General features: G+C 34.2%; 1 protein-coding gene across 4 annotated transcripts; it reads right to left on the bottom strand.

The window, feature by feature from the left end:
- Nucleotides 1–962: 962 nt before the first annotated feature.
- On the bottom strand, nt 963–21,702 carry LOC106078187 (polypeptide N-acetylgalactosaminyltransferase 2-like). 4 transcript variants are annotated; one of them, XM_013238992.2, is made up of 15 exons: nt 21,402–21,699; nt 16,258–16,403; nt 15,712–15,825; nt 14,411–14,478; nt 13,470–13,535; nt 12,643–12,764; nt 11,467–11,554; nt 10,531–10,612; nt 9,541–9,644; nt 9,092–9,209; nt 7,487–7,579; nt 6,472–6,555; nt 5,408–5,534; nt 3,374–3,493; nt 963–1,568 (listed from the first exon to the last, which is right to left on the bottom strand). In XM_013238992.2, exons 1-15 carry the CDS (start codon nt 21,510–21,512, stop codon nt 1,407–1,409), a joined length of 1,605 nt encoding a protein of 534 aa, XP_013094446.2. In that variant the 5' UTR covers nt 21,513–21,699; the 3' UTR covers nt 963–1,406. The 4 variants fall into 4 exon arrangements, with proteins under 4 accessions (XP_013094446.2, XP_013094447.2, XP_013094448.2 ...); XM_013238993.2 differs by lacking the exon at nt 21,402–21,699 and adding an exon at nt 18,997–19,129; XM_013238994.2 differs by lacking the exon at nt 21,402–21,699 and adding an exon at nt 17,496–18,292.
- Between the last annotated feature and the right edge of the window lie 902 nt (nt 21,703–22,604).

Here is a 22,604-nt window from a genome sequence, read left to right as displayed (position 1 = left end):
ACACTTCAGTTTCTTAAATCTAAATTGGTCATTTTGTATAATACAGTTCCTAAAAAAAAACAAGAAGAATTTTCATAAAAAGTTTTTATTCATTTTTAGCACATCATCAGATTAGTACATCAGCAAAAGTTAGCCAGTTTCAACACATACAGAATATAAATATTAGAAATATGGAGATAAATCATTTAGTAAGTGAAAAAATACAAACAGTTGTGTAACTATTTTAACTAATGAACGGAATGCATAATGATACAAGTTGATGTATTTATTACAAAAAGAAAAAAAAACTAACTGTACCCAGTATAAAAAAAATGTATTCTAGGCCTAAAAAAAAATTAGCCATAGAGGTGTTGTTAATGAAACATTAGTACAACTGCATTAATTTTATTTTCTAGATTGTTTAAAAAGGTAAATAATTTGTATTCTGTAGTTTTGAACTTTCTACCAAGAGTACACTTCAATGACAGACACTGTATTGAACAATTATTTCTAGTTATAGTGCACCATCTAATTAGGGTCTATATCAACACATATTTTAAGACATATTATGTGTGTCATGTTGCTGTGTGTTTGTTGTACTGAAATCTTAAAAAAAGCTCCTTTGGTTATTCAAGTCATTTGAATTAGTCAGAATACAGATCAGCCTGGCTGGAGGTTGAGACTTGTAACCTATCTGACTTTGAGTTGTCAGTAAACCAGTCAGTGAAAGAAACAACTCTATGGGCAGCTGTTTATTCTATCAGTTAGTCTACTGGCTTTAAAAGACCTCTTTAGAATGTGTGGTCCAGTAATTAGACCAGATTGCTTGCTTCATGATTCACAGTAAATCTTTTAAAACTAAAATGACCTTTAAGACAAAATATAAGAAAAACTAAAATGACCTTTACATTAAAAGAATATAATAGGCAATTAGCACAACAACAACCAAATAATGCTAAGAAGTTGCTAATAGCAATTTAGGATTTTTGAAGTTTATTTATTAATAAACATAAATGGTTAAAATGGATTTAGAATTGACATATAATTAAAAAAAAAGGGGGGAATAGGTTTAGGATAAATACCAATTCTGATAATAACATTTTCTATTGTTAAGGAAACATTCAACATCACAGTTGGCACAAACAAAGACTGCAAGTACAATATGAATGGTAATATTGAAGAAGGTTGCATCGGTGCAATTATTACCACACTGGCTGAAGCATCAACACTCGGCATTACTTAATCCATGAAGTTAATGAAGTCTGCATTCCAATTTCCTGACATCATTACATCAAGAAACAGTCATAGTAAAAAACTTTGTTCAGCTGACTTCTAGCTAGATAAATGAAGATCCAGATATCTGTAGAGACTTTAAATTGAATTGTATCCTGTCTTTGCAACACATCTTTGTTTAAACTGGACTTCCATCAGATGTTAACTTCAGAGCTTTGCTCTGTGGAGATTATCCATGCCTGGCTTGCCTTCCCTTTAATACAGTCAGATATAATTAGGCCTGTAGTTGCATGCTGGGCATCAAGACACAAGTTGGTGTCCATGTGAACAATTTTTTCCTCATGCCTGTACCATATCTAGTAAGAAAAGAAAATACTTGAACAATTAGTTAACATACAGTGTGATAACCTACTTTAATATAAACAGTTGACATACTGCAAGCAATAGCCTACTTAAAAAAATATGAAGCTGTTAACATATAATGATAGCCTACTTCAATATGAAACAATTAGCTGTTGTTTTTTTTAAAACTATTTTTAATTAGTTATAATGTTTAATTTTCCTTTTAAATCTTAGTAAGAAAGTTTATTGAACTGATTTTCCTGGGTTTTGGCAAAAAGTTGTTTTTATTTTATATTGAAAAATGCCATAAAAACAAAGCTAGGAGTGTTAGAGACAATTTTTTTTTTATCAGTTTTTCAAAACTAAAAATATTTCCTTTAAAGAGTAATACTTGTTGATGTCTACTTCTTGTTGCTTTCTGTTCAACTGAATGAGCTATTTTAAACACCTTGATGCTTTTTCAAATCATTTGAGGATATTATTTCTTTCTTTTGATGGACAGTTTTTGTATGGTACTCATCTACCACTTGACTTGAAATAAATATTGAACCAGCACTGAGTTCCAAACTTCTTGCAGGTCATGACAACAGCAAAGTAGTGGAAACTTTTTTATAACAATGACTGATATTTCCTTCATTAACTTATACTTGTATTAAGTGTCAAGTGTAAAAAACATATTACTGACACCCAGGGACAGCCCTAACAGTTGCTGATCCCTATTTGAAACAGATTGCACAGGGCAGTCTGATAAGGGATAAGGATGATCAGTGAAATAAAGATTTTCTATTCGAAAAAAATCGTCTTTTACATTTTATTCATTTTTTACTAAGTACAAAATCACTATCAAAATTTACTTTATAAGGCTTGCATGTAGCAAAGACTTACAGTATAGCAACAAAATTCTGTTTCCTAAATAGATCACGCTCAATAGCAAGAATTACCAAATTGTTAAATCTATCTTCATGAATCGATGACCTCAAGTAATTCTTGATTATTTTGAGGCGCGAGAAGCTTTCACCAGATGCCACAATTGCGGGTATTGCTAAAAAATATTCTGAGTGCAGCAATGTAGTTTGGGAAAGCAGTGTCTCTTTCATTAGTAGACAGACAAGCTAGTATTTCTACCGGGGTTTAATTGGCGGTATTTGGTAGAACATGCATCAAAGATGACAATTTTGTCTAGTTTTCAGGAGAATTTAATTATTTCAGATTTCCAGGAGCTCCTGGAAAATCAGGAGATAGTGGGAACCCTGTTATAAGTTACAATGGTTTAATTTAATAATTTACATCTAGAATTAGTGAGGGGCTTCAAAAATAGTGGGGCCCACTGCAGCTGCATAAGTTGCAGTGGCCTAAGGTCATCCTGCTGCCACTATTCAAACCAAGGCAACTACTAATTGTCCCTAGGCAAGCTTACAGATGTTACTGCTAATTCTGAGGAGGGTCCTCTCCCAGAATATTCTGTGGTGATGACTATTTGTCACTAAACTGATGGGCAATAATGGTCATTGTCAAGGAGTATGAAGTGCCTCTTGTATAATTCACACAATATTTGTATTTCATTCAGTCAAATGACAAGAAGAAAATGACCATTGACAATTGAGTCAATTATTAATTGGTGAATATGTCTCTATGATAGAGTGTTCATATGTAGACAAATTATATACATAAAAAACAAAGTTCATAGAATAATCAACCCAAAGTTTATATGCAAAGACTCATGCATACCACACAATCAAGAAAACATCCAGTTATAATTATGTTTAGTGTAACTTAAGTGTGTAGCATTCAATTGGTGAATTTTTTTTTCCCTCCTGACCTGATTGTTGTCAAGATCTTTACAAAAGTTAACCAAAACAAAAGTCCTCATGTCGATAAGGTTTGATGTCAAACACATTCCATTGGATACAATATTACCAGTTTTCCTCCAAGACCACTCCTGTGAAAACAAAACAATTTACTTTGATCATACTGTTGACATGTAAGCAAAAAAAAACAACAACTAAATTCTTTATTCTGGTAGCCTAGTAGTAAAGTCAAAGAGAAAGATTGGAATAGTTAGTCTTCTTAATGGTTACTTCCAATTTGTTCATTAGTGTGTTGAACAAAAAAATAGGCTGATTAAGTTAAACATGAAATCCATAGGAAGTAATTATCTTCTCTTTTGAAGTAACATCTGTAATTTATAAGCTACATTTCTTTTCAGAGTTCTTTTCACCTAATCAAAGCCTTCCATCTATTCCCCACAAACCTCAAAAGGAAGTTTACTTATTTGTAAAGGAAATGTTCATGTTTATATTGTTATTTTGTTTTCAATTACAGTGTATTCTCTTAGAAAGAAAATTATTATGTCCAAGCCCAAAACTTCTGCTAAACATCTGAATAGAAGTCCAAATGTCATATTTGATTGGTAGTTGCCATTGTGATGAGCTCACTAAAAAACACCAAAAAAATATATATGTTATAAATTACAGACCATACTTCAAAAGAAAAGATAATTACTTCCTATGAATTTTATGTGTCAATCTAGTCATGCAGAGTAATCTGTGACTTAAACAGAGACCAATCATCATAGAATGCCTGAACACTGACCTCCAATGATGCAACCTGTAAGCAGTGGAGACCAATAGTTTATTGCCACATCACAGGACAGTGTTGAGGCCTACTATAATGATTGGTCTAGCATGAACTCCACTAAGTTGTTTGTTTTCCTGGCTGATTAAGGCAATCCATTCCATGTTCTAATGGCACTAGGGAAGAAGGAGCAATTGTCCTAACATGTAGAATAAGAAATGTGCCTTGATCTTTGTGTATTTCTGTGTATTTTATTAGGTTTTGTTTTTGTATTTGTAAATTGTGTGTCTTCTATCCTGACTGAAGTGGTGACACTAGCTCTTTTCAGTTCCTCATTACTCTAACCTGATTATGTGATGCCTGAAAAAGTATATTGAACACTAGTGCTGGCTTGTCTCTTATTTCTTTTCATCTAGCTGGAATCTATCAGGTCCAAGTGCTTTATTCAGTTTTGTATCAGCTAATAGTTCTTAAATCCCCTTTTCTTGTATATCTATAAATCCCTTTTTCTTGTATTTCTATAATCTTTTTTTCTTGTATATCTATATCTCCTGTTTCCAATTAGGTTTAAATGAAGCAATATGTATGTCTCTTGGGACAGAGAATGCTGATGCAAAGCATTCATTTAGAATGTTAGCTCTATTTTTATTATCATCATAGATTTTTATTGTTATCCATAGATATTACTTTGTTCATATATTCACGCTGCAGCTGTGTGGTAACTTTTCGGGTTAGGTGTTTAATTTTAAAATACTTTTGTATGAACTCTTTGCCTTAATTTCTACACAATTTTTAACAGGTTTACACTTTTTATTTGTAAAGTTTCTTTAGTTTGTTATTTAAGATTTGCTATTAATTTAAAGACTTACCCTATGGTACTTAAACAGTCTACCATAGCTTATATGCACCCATTAAACTACTGTTACATCAGATCTGAATGAAGTGGTTGTCTCCTTTCCATTAGGACTAAAACAGAAAGATTTAAAAACTCCTTTATCCCACTTTCGGTCAGAGTATTACAAGGTCATTTGCCGTCATCGAGAAGTACATTGAAGTCTAAGACATAAAGCACTGGTTGTGAGTGTGTATGTATTTCGTGTGTGAATGTTCGTATTTGCAACTATATTGTTATTGGTCAATTGTAATCAAATTGAATTTCCATTTGATTGGACCAATAAAATTATCTTATCTTATATAAGCTTAGACTAGAGAGAGAAAAAGATAGAATGAGATAGATAGTTACAAGGAGAAAGTAATAAAATTCATTCATAATTGTTACTTGTGAATTTTTTTCATTCTCACACTGTCGAAGTTTGGCAATCAAAGGGAGTTGCCCTGGGTCAAGGTCAAGGCAATATTCTCCTTGCCTAATATTTCCAAAAGCTAGTTCATCAGTCACTAAAGGTCTGAGGAACAATACAATACATTCTCATGTATGGAATGATGTAATGGTTGAGTCATTGTAAAATATGATAAATATAAAAAAATTAAGAAACTTTGCTTATAACAATGTAGTCAAAGAAACTTAGCTTATAACAATATCTTATCTTATCTTATATGATACAGACGTTACTTCAAAAAAGAAGATGATTACGTCCTACGCGTCATGCATTTAGTCATGCATATTAACCAATGACTTAAATTCTGCCAAGTCACTGGTTTTCCTGGCTAGCTCAGGCAACCCATTCCATGCTCTAATAGCACTAGGGAAGAAGGAGTATTTGTACAAATTTGTCCTAGCATATGGGACGAGGAATGTGCCTTTATCTTTGTGTCTTTCAGAGTATTTTATTAAATTTTGTTTTTGTATTTGAAGATTATGGTTCAGTGTTTTATGTATGATTGCTACTTTACTTTTGAGCCTTCTGTCCTGAAGGCTTTCTAAATTTAGTGATTTTACTAAAGGTGTTACTCTAGTCAAATGTGAATATTCGTTTGTTATGAATCTAAGTAAATATAATATATCAATATAAGTAAATTAGTTTATAACAATGTAGTCAAAGAAACTTAGCTTATAACAATATAAGTAAATTAGTTTATAACAATGTAGTAAAAGAAACTTTGCTTACAACAATGTAGTCAAAGAAATTTGCTTATAATAATATAAATAAATTAGTTTATAACAATGTAGTCAAAGAAACTTACCTTATGTATTATTATAAACTAAGAAACGATCATGTACCAACTGCATCTAAAAATCATTGTTTGTACTAATGCAGTCTAAGAAATTTTGATGGAATCAGCTCTTGTTAAGTCTAGTTTCCTTACCTTTAATTTCTAATTAGTTTTATAGCATCTTTAAACTTGATTTGAATGTATTTAATGTACTTTGTAGATACTTACTGAAGTTGTGGATAAATATTTGTCAAATACCATTTAAAATTCCAACATTTTAACTTTTCTTTTGCCTTTCTCATGCTGCTGATGCTGAAAATCAAATAATTTGTATGTTAACAGTTTCTAGAATTATTTACAAATCAAAACATTTTTTATATTATGTTCAGCATAACAACAAATTTATTATATTCTCTGTGGCATTTTACGTCTTGAGAGACGATCTTTTCCCTTTGCAACTTCTTGTGTGACTAAAGAGGCCAATCCTTAATACACAGCTGCGATCGCAGGTTGGGCATATATAATCACCAGGCGCCGTTGCATTTTCACCCTTCTTTCTGCTTCTGTTGTGTATGACATCTGCAATCTGTGACCCTTCCTTTATGCTCTCTCTCCATGTGGATCTATCCAGTGCCACCTCTTCCCAGTTGCCAGTGTCGACTTTGAAGAGCTTTATGTCGCGTTTGCATACATCCATATAACAACAAATTTATTATATAGGACCAACTTTATTCAGCACTTTACCATAACACTTATTATATAGGGCTAACGGTGTAGCTAGGAATTTGCCAACATTTGGGGACCCTGGGGGGCTTGACCTCTTTGGGGGCCCTGCATTTTGCGAAATATTTAATGTAAAAAAAAAATTTCTAATACTTATTTGGGGGCCTTTCCTCAAATGGGAGCCCAAGGGATTTTCAAATTCTCCCCCCCCCCCCAGCTAAGCCACTATATAGGGCCTACTATATTCAGCGAGTACCATAACAATTATATAGATCCTACTTTATTCAGCAGAGTTAAGAGTAACATAATGATGCGGAATAACTATAAAGAATAATGTCTTTAAAGTTACACAAGAAATTTAAACCTTTTCAACAGGACAGCATGGCATGAATAATCAAGAAACAAAAATTTGCCATATGGCCTAAATTTGCCAAAAAAATATTTTTTTTTTTGCAAATATTTGATTTTTTTTAACTACAAAGAAAATAAATTATCATAATATACTTTAGAAGATTCTTACTCAGCAATAGGTTGCATCCTTGCAGACGGACGTACAGCATAAAAGAATCTTTTATATTCATCTAACCAAACTTCTGCGACTCTTTTAGCACTTCTAAACAAAAAAAATTAACATATGATTAATTTAGATTAAAATACTATACTTAAATACTGTCTGTGAGAGGCGTTTTACATCTCGAGAGACAATCTTTTCCCTTTGCAACTTCTTGTATTGCTAAAGAGGCCAATCCTTGATACACAGCTGCGGTCACAGGTTGGCGAGGTTGGGCATATATAATCACTAGGCACCATTGCATTTTCACCCTTCTTTTTGCTGCTGTTGTGTATGGCATCTGCAATCTGAGACCCTTTTATGCTCTCTCTCCATGTGGATCTATCCAGTGCCACTTTTTCCCAGCTGCTAGTGTCGATTTTGAAGAGCTTCATGTCAAGTTTGCATACATCCGTGTACCATGAAAGTGGGCGACCAGTGACTCTCCTGCCTTCTGTTAGATCGCCATACAGAATGTCTTGTGTAGGTCGACCTACTGGCATTCTACGAACATGGCCAAGCCAGAAAAGGCATCTACTGCTGATAACACAGCGGATGTCCTGGCGCACTGCTCTTTGTAGCACTTCCTCATTGGTTATTTTATCAACTTAAATACTAATGTAGGTGTAATACTAGACGCTGTTTTTCTTTGTAATGTGCAAAAAAAGTTAGACACTTGACTTAGTTCAGTGTTTAAGAAGTCTAAAAGTACTAGACACTTGACTCAGTTCAGTGTTGACTTATAAGTCTAAAAGTGTTAGACACTTGACTTAGTTTTGAAAAAAAGTTCAGTGTTGACTTATAAGTCTAAAAGTGTTAGACACTTGACTTAGTGTTGACTATATGCCTATATGCACTGTTGTGCGCATCTAGAGTTGCTTCTTGTGCGATTTCTCTTTTGTGCCCCATAATAGTTTGTGCGCTCTAGTTCCTAAGGTTGCGATTTGTTGATGTCATTGCCTCTTTTGTGGTTGTGCTGATGGCAGATCTTTGGTTGGAGTTTTCTTCCCCAGTATTGGGGACTCTGCTGTAGTCAAGCCTGATTTGTTTTGGTGTGGTCTGGGCATCCATGGTATTGTGAATAATTGTGTGTGGGCTTCGCGAGCCCTAACCTAATTGTGGCACCGAGCTTAAGGTGTGCTATATTTCATTTGCATAATATGTATAGCTTGTATTTGCCTTTGTAAATGCTACCAATATTTATTCATCATTTATGCCTCATCATATCATTACTTCATTAAACCTTTGTTTTGTTATATGCAATCTCGTTATTCACTAGCATAGATTACTATTTATATAATTCGTTCTTTTGATACTCAGTTCATAACTTGATTGCTAGATTGATAGGGGGTGCCCAGGCAGACGAGCCACAGCTAAATTACAACCCCGACAGGAAGTTAATAAACACTGTTCAGGTGGGAAGCCCAGGGAAGTACATCATACCCTAGATGAACCCTGTAAATCCCACCCTGACATGCGCCACATACTTTTGACAAGCTATCCACCAACTTTGTAGGAAAGTATATTGAATAAAAAAGAATATTTTAAACAAAACTCAACCAAAGTGAGACCAACCTTAAGTAGTTATTAAATGAAGCATGGCTGTCACTTGATCTAATGTTGACAACACCCACACGGCTACATGGCACTATCTCAATCAGACCTCCACATAACCAAATACGAAGAGAAAGTTCTGAAAGTAAAGACAGCAATAGTTAACATTTTTTCCCCACTTTTATTTTACTTCTTCGCTTTTTGATTTCCTTGTCAATTATCATTTCAAAAGCAAATTAATATCAATTGATTCAAAATCACAGACATAGCCCACATTCTAGGTTTTAAAAGTATTCCACATCTCTTAAAAGTTCCATTTATTAGTTTCACATACATGGCTGAGAAAACAACTTTTGTTTTTAAAGTCATGATGATAACTTTGTTCTGTACAAAGAAAGTTACTTTTCATCCTATCATATAATTGAAAGGCCACAATGCATTTAGGAATCAAATAACAAAAATTGACTCACCGAGGTCATCCATGCTATGTTCCAAAAAACTGGTTTCATACTGGCCCAGCCAGAGAAAAAAATCTCGTCTCATGGCAAAAACATTGCCACTCATTAATGGTGTTCTGAAATATTTTGTTTAAACTACATAAAAAAATGTGGGCTTTGGTATCAACTACTTGTAATCTAGTTTGCAGTTAGGTGTAATCTAGTTTGCAGTTAGGTGTAATCTAGTTTGCAGTTGTGTATAATCTAGTTTGCAGTTGTGTGTAATCTAGTTTGCAGTTGTGTGTAATCTAGTTTGCAGTTAGGTGTAATCTAATGAAACAACAGAAATAAGTTATGAAAGAAGTAATAAGATGGCAAAGGAAGTAAACTGTTCTATATTCATTTTTTTAAATGTATAATCCATGGCTCCTTGTTAAACTCACCCAAAAAGATGCTGACAACAAACACATCTGTCCTTCCCTTAATACATTCAGGACCCATTTACTATCAACTATAAACTCTCCCCCCCCCTCTGTCAGAACCATTGTGATGTCAACAATGTGTAAAATTGTGATGTCAACAATGTGTAAAATTGTGATGTCAACAATGTGTAAAATTGTGATGTCAACAATGTGTAAAATTGTGATGTCAACAATGTGTAAAATTATGATGTCAACAATGTGTAAAAGTATCTAGACTTCACAGTATAATGAGAAGTGGTTCACAAATGACTCATTTCTAAATAAATAGCGTAAATCCAGTAAAGTTATTTATTTGGGATCATTATTGAGTTAACCCAGCAGGTGCCTGAGAATTGTTGTGGAGAGCTTAGGTGTATGGTTATAGTAACCTAATTACTGATTTTGAAACTATGTAAACAGCCAATTAAAAAAAAGTGTATTATATCTTTAATAAAGGCTTTAAAAAAATCTATATTTCATAATAACTACCAAGTTTTAATGGAGAATTTAAATTGTACAATAATTTAAAAAAAAGAAACAAGAACTGTTATCTTACCAGTACCTAAATACAGTGACTGGATTGGAATCAATAACATATGGTGAAGAAAACTGTTCCAGGTGGGATTTTAAACTCCAGTCAAAACCTACAGAACATGAAACTATTTAGTCTAGCTGTGAACTGTAGCACCAAATGAATTAGTTCAAAAACACTTTTTTTTCCTTCACACACAGAATACATTGTTTAAACATAAAGTAATGAATTGATGTACACTTAATTATGTTACTAAAAAACACATAAAATAACTGTTAACAGTATTTAGTTAAAATATAACAAATCTGCTTATGAGAGGAATGGGCATACTCTAGTAGAGAAATATTGGTAAATACTATAAAGTATATATGTGTTGTTCTTATAAATATTAATTTTGCTAAACAAAATATAATAACAACTTCAAAGTTAGTCAATAGCATTTCAAGAATAGACTAAAGTCCTTTGTAAATAAAAAGGTAGATTTCATCATCATCATGTATAATATTTAGACAAAAATCTTGGATTGATTAGACCAATATTGTACTGCAAAGTTAAAAATACTTGACAAAATAATTATGATCACACTATTAATATTGTACAGATTCTTCTCAATAGTACTTGACTATGTATAAAAACAATAATTATTCTTTAAATAAACAAACAAACTTAGTTTCAAGTATATATATATTCCTAAATATAAAAATTAAATAAAAGATTTATTGACTTGATTAGAAAATTAATGGATGGCTGCCTGGTCGTGCGGTTTGCACGCTGGACTGTCGTTCAGATTTATCGATGGTCCCGGGTTCAAACTCTGCCCGCTCCCATCCCCCGTCGTCCTGCGGGAGGTTTGGACTAGGAAGTAATTATCTTCAACTCTGAAGGAACATCCGAAACATGTAAAACATTTTTTTACAAAACTTTATTCTTTAAGTAATTTCATGTCTTTTACTTTGTATCACTTACCTAACCTATATAATTCTGCCAGAGAATAATATTTGAAAGTCATGTGATCAATAACATCATACACAGGTAACACTACACTCTTAGGGCTCTTCACAGAAGAGGAAAAAAACAACAACAATAACATAAATGAATAACATAAATATAATATTGTAAAGCTGTTTTTTTCTGGTGACCTTATACTAGTTTTATTTCCTCTCTTACCGCCATCCAAATCAAATGGACAATTCAGTTATTTGCCATCAAAATTGAAATTTATGTGTTGATTCTGTAGTTCAGTATCAGAACATCACATTAAATAAGAATATATAGCTATAAGACATTTAATGTTGAAAGATAATGCAAATTATTGAAAAATTACTTACTAAGAATATTAAGATAAAAAAAAAAACATTAAGAGGGCAGAAGAATATGTGATAAAAGATTTGGTAAAAAAAAAATATAATTTCAACAAGAATTAGTAAATTAAGATTAATTCAATAATGAGTTGCTATATAAGAAAAGTTAGTTTTTTTAAAAAGGGGGGGGGGGGAACAATAAAAAAATATCAATTTTAAAACAAAGGAAATAAAACTTAAAGTAAAAGTAAAGATCTTGCACTCCATAGGGCATATGATATAAAGGTCATCTGATGGTTAACTATTTTTTATGTTGTTAACAGACCAGCTACTTTTACTTCCCCCTTATAAGTCAGGTACACTTTAGAGTTGATACATATGTATGCAATTATCACCCCAGTAGTCAATAGTCACATGCCCTGACAACTGACTACTGGGGTTGGCAATTGCATACTAGCGAAATACTTTAGGTTAGAGGAAGTATTGTCTAGAGGTTAGTTTACTTGGTACTGCGCTGCTGATAGGCAGAGTTGCAGTTTCTGGGTTGCTAGTTCATGCCCTGATTGGTGCAGTACTTATTTTCATTACATTACATTTAATTCACTATTTTCTCTCATTCAAATTTGATCGATAGTGCGATTTAATATGTTTAATATTTATGTATTAATTATTTGTTTCAGCACTTAGCTTCAAATTTATATTTACACTTTTAGAGTTGGGTGGACTCTGGGGTATCCTAAAAATGACAAATTCCCAATATTCACCAGGATTCAGACCAGATACCCCAAGCACTTTACCACTCCTACAAGACCCCTTGACTAAAACTGAAAACAAAAATTACCTCAATTATTCTCAGCACAAGAGGAGACAACCAATCAACATTCATTTCAGTCAAACTATCAATAAATACAATAATTTCTCCTCTGACTGCTGCAACCCCTTGCATTCTAGACATGGCTCTACCTAGAAAATAATGTTTTTTTAATCACATCTGAATTTGACATTATAGCTATTGTAATCTGTAAATACATTTAATTCTAATCTGGGAAATACACTTGCTTATATTGCAATAATTGTTGTTAATGTGAAGTGAAATGTATTTTAGGGATGCGCTAATTGCAAATTTTGATTCAGTTCAGTTAGGGTAAAAAGATATATATAAAAGCTATATATAAAAATATACATACTTAAGAAACTGTCCTAATGTAGGATTTAGAAAAAGTAAATTCTAGGCTGATGATTATGGAACTATCAGTTGTTGCTTTTAAATCCACATTAGCATTGTCAAGCAGTATTAAAGTCAAGTTCCCCTTTCAGACCTTGCAATCTATAGGGTAGATGATGTAAAGGTCATCTGTTTCTTTGGTTAATGAGCAGGGTGTCATGTGGCCAGCAGGATGACCAACCTCCTTTACTTTCCCCCAACTAAGTCAGGTACCCATTAGAGTTGGGTGGACTCAGGGGTGCCCTAAAAATCACAAAATGCAAAATTGCAGTCTTCAGCAAGATTAAAACCCAGGACCATATGTTTGAAAGCAAAGTGCTTAACCACTGCGCCCCTAGCATTGTCAATATGGTATATCAAATCAGAATAATGTAGTACTGATCAGAATAAACAAAACAACAAAATAATTAAATAAATGTTTTAGTTTTAATAAAGAAAATTACCTTTTGTATGCTCATTTTTGATAACAGTGACTCTTGGAATGTTCATGAAATAGTTTTCAAGTATTGCTGAGTACAGAAACAACAAAGTGGAGACAATGTATATCTCCATACAAACTACAAACAATTAATTTTAAATATATATATATATATGAGGTCAAAGTAGTCCCGGCTTATGAGTTTCTACAGGCAGGGACAGAAAGGAGGGGGGGGGGTAAATTAGTAGTTAAAATCACTTTAATCTTACCCTGCAACCCAGTCCAACAAAGGTCAACAACAGAGAACCTGTGACAGAGAGGTGGCCCTTACACAGAACTGTGGCGTTTACAGCATAGGAATATGAAAACTACATGTGGTCAGCCCTGCCTTAGGCTACTTATAGCGAGTAGGTCCAGCACCGAGGTGAGGTGTGCCACATATATGGTATGATCCCCTCATAATCTATGGTTGTATTGTTGGGAACCCTCAGACAGTACTTGGGGGGAAGAGCTCTCGATAAAGCTTGACCACTGGATAAAGTCTTTCCAGTGATAAATCAGGATAATAGCCCCTTAGAGGCTAAGTCCCTACAGAACTTTTTTTTTCAAGAAGACCCAAATATCCCAATGTATGCTGGGTATTCTTGTATTGGTGAAGAACCAACAGAACTCTTTAGAAATAGAATAATTTAACTTTCAAAGTTGAAATAACAAAAATGAGAGAACACACACACATTTACTTAAGTAGACTTAACATGAAGCTTAAGAACTTATAAAATCAATGAAATGAACAGAGCCATTTTAAAGTAAGGTCTATATAAATGTTATCTAAAACTTGTTCCCTTTTAAATCTTTGTTTTTGAAATGAAGTAGTTTTTTTCTTTACATATCAAGGCTTCTTTTTAATCTTTTTTTTTTTCTAATGGGGGATCTCCCTAATAGTTAACACAGATCTATTGCACTCACTGTCAAAAACTCCATCCAAAACAAGGACCATATCAAAAACCATCAAAGGCTCAGCATTGTAAATAGCACTATTTTAAAAGAAAAAGAAAATAAATTATACAATACAATCATTGACAATAATAAGTTTTTTGTTCCTTTTTTTAAATTTCAAACATAATCCAATGACCACAGACTAATAAATACAGCTTCTGAATTGCTTTCATGGCTGCCTGGTTGTGAGGTTTGCGTGCTGGATTGTCGTTCGGATTTATCGATGGTCAAGGGTTCAAATCCTGCCCGCTCCCATCCCCCGTCGTCCTGCAGGAGGTTTGGACTAGGAAGTAAACTATCTTCAACTCTGAAGGAACATCCGAAACATGTAAAACATTTTACAAACATTTTACAACATTTATCCTTCTAATTCCTAATTCAGATAACTTTTTATTTTAACTATGATAAAGATAAAGTATTAAAATATTGTTCAGTTTGCAGTTTGGCCAAAGCAATAAAGAACATTCTGATAATTGGCAAGAAATATCCATTGCTGGTAAAGTGACAAACAAAAAATCTCAGTTTGAACAATAATATTTAGGACTGCTGGGTGACATCAAGGGGAGTTTAGTCTTCTCAGTTTCTTTTTTAATTGTAGCTCTCAGAAGTCTTATTCATGTACATCTCAACCAGATATTGTCTAAAACTCTTTCATTATTTCAATAGCAAAAAAAAGTTAATGAGTCTTGGTAGGATTACTAAAAAATGGTTATTATTTTAAATTTCAAAGGTAATAACTCAATAAATGAAATTCTATTTCAACTACATTCTAATCAACTGAATGACTGCTTGGTCACGATACATTGTCGTTTGGTTGTCTCAATGGTCCCGGGTTCATACCCATCCTGCTGCTGGGACAGGATGTAGATTATCTATTCTATAAGTCTGAAAACATGTAAAACAAACAAACAATAAATATTAAATATTTAGAAAGATTTCTTTTTCCTTCTTTTAGCCTGTTTTTTGCAGCTAAGCCACAGAATCATTGTCAAAGGTTGATATTTTTTTAATGTAGGCTCTTACAATAATTAATCCATTCAATGGTCAAAGTTTCACAAAAGGCATAGTCCCAACATAAAGTATTGGATGAATTACATTTAAAACTCTGCTGAGATCCCAATCTGTATGTGGAGACCAATGAATTGATAAAACACTTGGCTGAAGAGATAACAATCTTGGTTATGTTGCATACTGAGATTTTAACAACTGCAATTATATAGCAGCAAAATGTTTAATATCTGCTATGTTGAAAAAACAACTATAACCATTACCTTAAAATATTTCTGGCTAAAACTGATCTTTCTGCTTGATCAACTGTTACTACAAAACTGATCTTTGGTATTCTGGCATGCAGGTGTACAGCTAAATTAGAACTGGTTGTGCAACTGAAAAAATAAAAAAAGTTATGTTGAGTTTTATTTGAATTCTTTTTTTTTTTGGTTCAGAATAGAAAAAACTTTCATAATAAAATATCAAGTGCTATCTTCTAAATTTAAAAAACAAAAATCTAATAATAAACTTTTTAATGCTTCACTTGTTGAGAAATATAAAAATTATAAAATAGCATCAATATAGATATAGATTAATATAGTTAATTTGCCATATTATCCTAATATCTGTTGCTACTGATTAACTTCCATAAAGGCCTATCATAATATAATGACGCAAAAAAAAGTTTCCAGACAAACTTGTAAACAATATGAATGGCTGCCAGGTCATAAGCGCTTTGGACTGTGGAATGATGATCCCAAAACAAGACAAGACTAGATTAAATATTTACTTATATATGTAAGACTAATCTAGAGCTAGATCTTTACCTTTCATGCCGGGTGTTGGGTAAAGTTCTCATTGCACCCACATTTCTACTGTTAACGATGTTGTACCCAACTTTTGGAATCTTTTCACTCTGTCCTGAGTGAATCATTAGATTTAGTTCTTTGTTGATCTTTTCATTGAAAGATACCTATGAATATATATATTCAGAATTACAATAAATAATTCTTAGTTAACAAAAAAGAAAATAGTCAAGGCCATGGGATCTGCTGTGAATATATTCATTATATTAAAATTGTCACTAAGTAAGTCAGTCAATGGAGGCGTGGTGGCTGAGCAGTAAAGCGATTGGCTTCCGAATCGGGGACCGGGGTTCGAATCCTGGTGAAGACTGGGATTTTTAATTTCGGGATCTTCGAGCGCCTCTGAGTCCACCCAGCTCTAATGGGTACCTGACATTAGTTAGGGAAAAGTAAAGACGGTTGGTCATTATGCTGGCCACAAGACACCCTTGTTAACCGTAGGCCACAGAAACAGATGACCTTTACATCATCTGCCCTATAGACCACAAGGTCTGAAAGGGGAACTTTACTTTACTTTACTAAGTCAGTCAATGGTCAATGCAAAACAATGTGAAAACAAGAAAAACATTAAAAATACTTTTTAGAAAAAAAAAAAAAGCTTTTTAAAGTGATGTTGTATCAATTAGTTTGGATCAGTCATGTAATAAGGTTGTAACAGATCTAGACCAACAACAATAAATCTGTGTTATTATAAATATTTTTACCAATTTTTTTTTGTTTAGCGCAATTTCATGCTTTTAGCTTTCTCATTATGTTATGATCCTATCACTTGCTTGGGCCAGTTGGTAAAATTGGGAGGGGGGGGAGAAGGAAAGGGTGAATTTGACAGCAATCTTTTTTTAAAAGCATTTATATTTTTTTAAAAAGAGGAACGACCTGAATTTGAACATTGAACAGACATTCTATAATAATCACTCTGCTAGTGTGGTGTGTATGAAAATAGAAGATTGAATAGTTATGCATTGTTTGTTTCCAACTTACTTTAAAGCGGTGACTTATAAAGGGGACTAATTCAGCTTATAATATATCACCACCTAAGTCAAGTACAATTTCTTTCCTTTGGTTAATTGGTTAATTTTTTAAATTAATTCTTGTGTTGTCAGGTAAAAGAAATAATTGCTCAAAATTTCAGCTTGATCTGAGAAATAACATGACTAGAAGTCACTAGAATACTAGACTAAATCTAGTAGACTACTCACTGACTGACTTCTTCTTTGTTCTCATTTTACATGTCAGAGGGTTCAGATCAGTATTCCTATATCTGAGATGAACCAGGCAGCATGGTTTCCAGATCAGGAAGTTCTCCTTATAGTTTCTGTTTTATTGGAGGATTTTGGGGCCAGAGTTTTGTTCGGGCCTCTTGATATAGTATGAAGCTTTGAAGGACATGATCAGCATTCTCTGGTGGTGTCCACAAGGGCAAGTTTCACTCGTCCCAACTTTAAGCTTCCGGAACATATGTTGTCTCATTCTGTTGTGTCCAGTCCTGAGTCGAAAAAAATATGCATTGGTCATGTCAAGATAGCTTATAATAGGCGTCCTTTTTCTTGTAATTGGGATGTGAGCTGGTCCTATTATTTGATTAACTGAGTCTAGACCTATTTCTAGATCTAGATTAGTCTTGTTTTCCAGTGTCGTTGCCCATACTCAAACCATATGATGCCATGATGGTCTTCATCATGATCATAGCATCTCTAGATAGCCATCATGACAGTCATGCATAGCCAGTAGCTACATTTAGAATCTAGTATAACAGACATGCGGCATAGCCATGGACAAACTAGGATTTATATAATGTATTATTATTATTAATAATTAACATTATTAGGTTTACTTTAATGGGCCAGGCCCATGCTGATAATCATAGATCTACTAGCTTAGTTAACACATACTAAATAATACTAGGAGGCTACAGCCATGCCCATATCTGCTCACTTATCATGACATAGGCCTAACATATCAGGCTTGATTATCAATATCATCCCATAACCCATATACTACACAAACTTGACACAGCATACTACTAGTTAACTAGTATTACTACAGGCATAGGCATATATATATATATATATATATATATATATATATATATATATATATATATATATATATATATATATATATATATATATATATATATATATATATGCCATGCCATGATAGGGCTAAGGCGGCATACTCATAGATTATAAATTATAGATCTAGATTCACAAAATAATTTGACGATGATAAAACTTCCCATTGAAGGCCACTTTTGAAGAATGTTACGCAAGTGGCAGCGCCGCGCTGGGAAGTTTTACCTAATATTTAATGTAGCGATAGATTACTTTAGATTAGCTAGATCTAGATCTTGACGTCTAGATCTATGATAAACATATTATTTATAAGGATTGAGAAAGAAACGTCGAATGGCGGTAACTAAAAGAGTAACTTATATATCGAACGGCGATAGTCTTAATCGCCTTTTTAATATATGATCTAGATCTAGACTAGAATCTAGATCTAATCTACTCATCTAGGACTAGATCGTAAGTTGGCTATGAAGCCATTGAAGGGGGCTCGAGGTATGACACCCGACTCGAGTAAGAGTTTGTTGTCTTCAAGAAGCCTGATATTGATAACATTTTCGTCAGTGCTAAATATTTCATGGGATCCCTCAACTAAAAATAATAATAATAATGAGGATGCAGTATGACCTACATATTTTGCCACACCCAGCGCAGGCATAATGCCATTGTCCGCCAGTGGTCGATTTAGATGTTCGGCAGCGGATGTGAGGTCTCAAATGTGTATCTCGCGGCCTTTGTAAGTGACATATCCAGCTGTCTCGTTCTGAAGCCGCATGCAACCAGGTGCTTTGTTCTATGTTAGTTAAAGTAAGTTGGCGCCTAAGCTGGTCTTTAAAGCGTTTCCGTGCTCCTCTGTTACGTCGACCACCTTTCAGGTCACCAAAAAAAAAAAAGACTGCTTTTGGCATAGGGGGGCCTACGTGCCCTACCCAGCGTAACTGTCGGACCATAAGAAATCCCTCTATAGTGTCCATACCCGCGTTCGCAAGGACAGTGAGGTAAAGAGCAAACGAATATATTCCAATTTGATTTAGAGTAAAATCACTAAATTTAGAGACACTTCAGGACAGAAGAATAAAAAGTGAAGTAGCAATAATACATAAAACACTGAACAATAATTTCCAAATAGAAAAACAAAACCTAATGAAATAGTCAGAAAGACACAAAGATAGAGGCACATTTATTACTCCATTTATAGTGTCATTAAAGGATGGAATGGGTTGCCTGAATCAGCCATCAAAACCAACGACTAGCAGAGTCGTTGATTAACATGCATGTCTAGATTGACACATAAAATACGTAGACTAGGTTCCTATATGATACTTATAGGATCTAATTATCTTCTTTAAAAAAATATCGGGACAGATTTTGCTGTCAGAGATAAAGTAAAACGTTCGCCTACAGAAAACTGTTTGGGGTGGGGGGGGGGGGGGTGGGTGGGGGGACAAGCAAAATATAAAATATACTTTTAAAAAAGCGTATATAAAAGAAACAATATCTATCAACACAATAAGATTTATTTCCCTTAATCGATATCGAACTAAATGAATTAATTACCAATAATTAATTAACTAATTTGTTAATTTGTTAATTGGTTCATGTTTCGTTAGGTAGGCCTACAATAAATAATTCTGTAAAGTTTCAACTTTTGTGGATGAAATAACGTTTATCTAAGGGGATAAAACCTCACATATTTAGCCATATCTGTCAATATTAAAGGAATAATTTCCCTTGTTGGTATGAAGCAAAATAATTAGGCCTAATTACCAGTAATAAATTGCCTAACTGATTCGTTTTTTTTTTTTAAATTTATTCATGTTTTGTTAGGTAAAATAAATGTGCAAAGTGTCAGCTTGATCAGAGAGTGTGTGTGGAAGAAATAACGTGTTCAAAATTTTGGCGCAGACAGACAGACAGACAGAGGTGATATACGCTTTGTAAAAACATGAATTTATCACTCAGTTCGTAGGCCTACATCATAAGTTGAATGCGGCAATTCCAATGGGAATTAAGGATAACATATAAATAAATAATTGTAGCTCTACACTACACAATTGCCTCCTCCCCAATCTGCTTTTTTTAAAAAAAGACATCAAGTGATTTAATTCCCAATCTTTCTCTATAAACTTCGGTATACGCCTATTCACCATGCTTTATACGAGTCTGCCTGCGTTGGCTTGGTCATGCCCGCCGTAAGGAGAAAGAACGAATGTCATCATTCTCTACGGTCAACTTGCGACACGGGAGCGAAATGCTTTAGTTCCAGTCTTCAATTTGTGGAAACAGACAATTAAGGGCGGCAGTGATGCCAAGGAAAACATCGTATGAGAGAGAAATAGTGGTTGTAGCTTACGACATTGTAACATTTCAGTTTTTGCTTTTCTTAATTGGAAATTGTGAGTGAAAAGAAATAGTCAATTTTAGTTGTTTTGTTTTCTGAAGTGATTCATGTTCTCTGTACAAGCTCAAATCTTAAGCTATTTATCCCCCCTCCCCAATCAATTCGCCAAAAGTTGAAATGCAAAGTGTTGGGGGGGGGGGGGAATAAAATCGTGGAAGTCTAGATTCTGGTCGTGTGGTTTGCGCTCTGGAATGTCTCGAATGTCCAGATTTTGAACCCTGCCCGCTGTCCTCCCGAGGGAGGTATGAGATAGGATATAAACTTACCTTCATTTCTGGAGGAACATCCGAAACGTAAAACATAACAAACTGAGAGGGGGGGGGGCTATGTAGTCCAGTCACCATAGTATAGATCTAGCCACTAGCCTACTTTCCCCCCATCAGCGTAAAAAAAAAATGCCGTTTAAGCTTCGTATAGGCTTTCATTTGCGTCCCCCCCCCCCCCCTATTCCCAACTGCATGATATTTCATCCCTACTCCTCTTATTTTTCCACTACAATTTGGTATAGGCCTAGGCTATAGAGCCATATCCCCGACTTGTATAAACATTAAAACTTCCCGCTTTCAACCGATTCACATGTTTATAACAACAGACACGTAATGAGCTTATTTTCTCAATGGCGTAAAAGAACTCACGTGTTGATCAGCAGATAGGACATAATATATCCAGCGTTCTCTCCAAACAAACAACAAACAAAACACCATCAGAGTAGGCACCATACAAGCGCAACACTTTTTCCTTTTCATTTCTGCCACCACAAGTTACTTCCCATTCTATCTGTAACTCCAAATTTAAATACACATTCGACAAACGACGGCAGCTAGATGTAGATCTACGTGCAGGTTTTTTTCTTTTCTTTTTTAGACAACTCATAACTTCCACGTTTTCTCTTGTGTAAACTTGTGTGTTTCCATTTTACGATTTTACCCAAGCAACCAAAAATAGAAGAGAGGAAAGAGAGGGAAGTGTTCAAGAAAGTACGTGTCGTGACCTCACTGCTCACAGTTTCAACAGCTAGCACGCGCCGAGCCAACAGCTGTGAGGATTGGCAGATCTTTGCAGTTTAGTTATTAGAGAGAGTGTTTGTGACCCCGACATGGAAATGTGTGTGCGCGAGGAGTGGAGCTAGGACTGATGTTAAAAGAAACAAAAAAATCAAAGAGAAAGATTAGGACACCGCACGTTAAAAACGTATAGGTCATTTGAAAAGTGTTGCGATGTGTTGATGGACGCATGAATTGTTTGAAATGCATTTGTGTGAACAGTAGCAAATGCAGTGATGCCTATGAATGGACCGACCTAGACCTTATTGGGGGGATAGGCCTTAAAACTAGAGTGATCTATAGCCACAGTCTAATCAAATAATGGATAGTTTATGTGACTCTTTAGATACTGTAACTTTGAGTAAATAATGGCATCCACTAATTAGAAAACAGACGTACAATTTGGATTCATGTCGGTATAGGAGTGTGAATGCACCATGCTAGATCTAGTTTAATATTGCTATGAGGCCTACAATTGAAGTGCTTTATAGAAAACGAATCCCCCCCCCCTTTTCTGCTAAGAACTCATCATTAATTACTAGAATCTTAAGTGTGATTTATCTGTGGCATTTTACGTCTCGAGAGACAATCTTTTCCCTTTGCAACTTCTTATGTGACTAAAGAGGCCAATCCTTGATACACAGCTGCGATCACAGGTTGAGCATATGTAATCATCAGGTGCCGTTGCATTTTCGCCCTTCTTTCTACTACTGTTGTGTATGGCATCTGCAATCCGGGACCCTTCTTTTATGCTCTCTCTCTCCATGTGGATCTATCCAGTCCAACTTTTTCCCC

Source organism: Biomphalaria glabrata, chromosome 3 (genome assembly GCF_947242115.1).
Source record: "Biomphalaria glabrata chromosome 3, xgBioGlab47.1, whole genome shotgun sequence".
Lineage (NCBI taxonomy): Eukaryota > Metazoa > Mollusca > Gastropoda > Planorbidae > Biomphalaria > Biomphalaria glabrata.
This window is presented reverse-complemented; position numbering and strand designations above follow the sequence as displayed.

What these genes read in the sequence shown, in the direction of transcription:
- LOC106078187 (XM_013238992.2), bottom strand. Translation starts at nt 21,512, where the DNA reads ATGAAAAGGAAAAAGTGTTGCGCTTGTATGGTGCCTACTCTGATGGTG. An exon ending in TCCTATCTGCTGATCAACAC is followed by an intron (nt 16,404 to 21,401) that starts GTGAGTTCTTTT and finishes ATATATTCATAG; the next exon opens with GTATCTTTCAATGAAAAGAT. An exon ending in AAGATCTTGACAACAATCAG is followed by an intron (nt 1,569 to 3,373) that starts GTCAGGAGGGAA and finishes TTTTCTTACTAG; the next exon opens with ATATGGTACAGGCATGAGGA.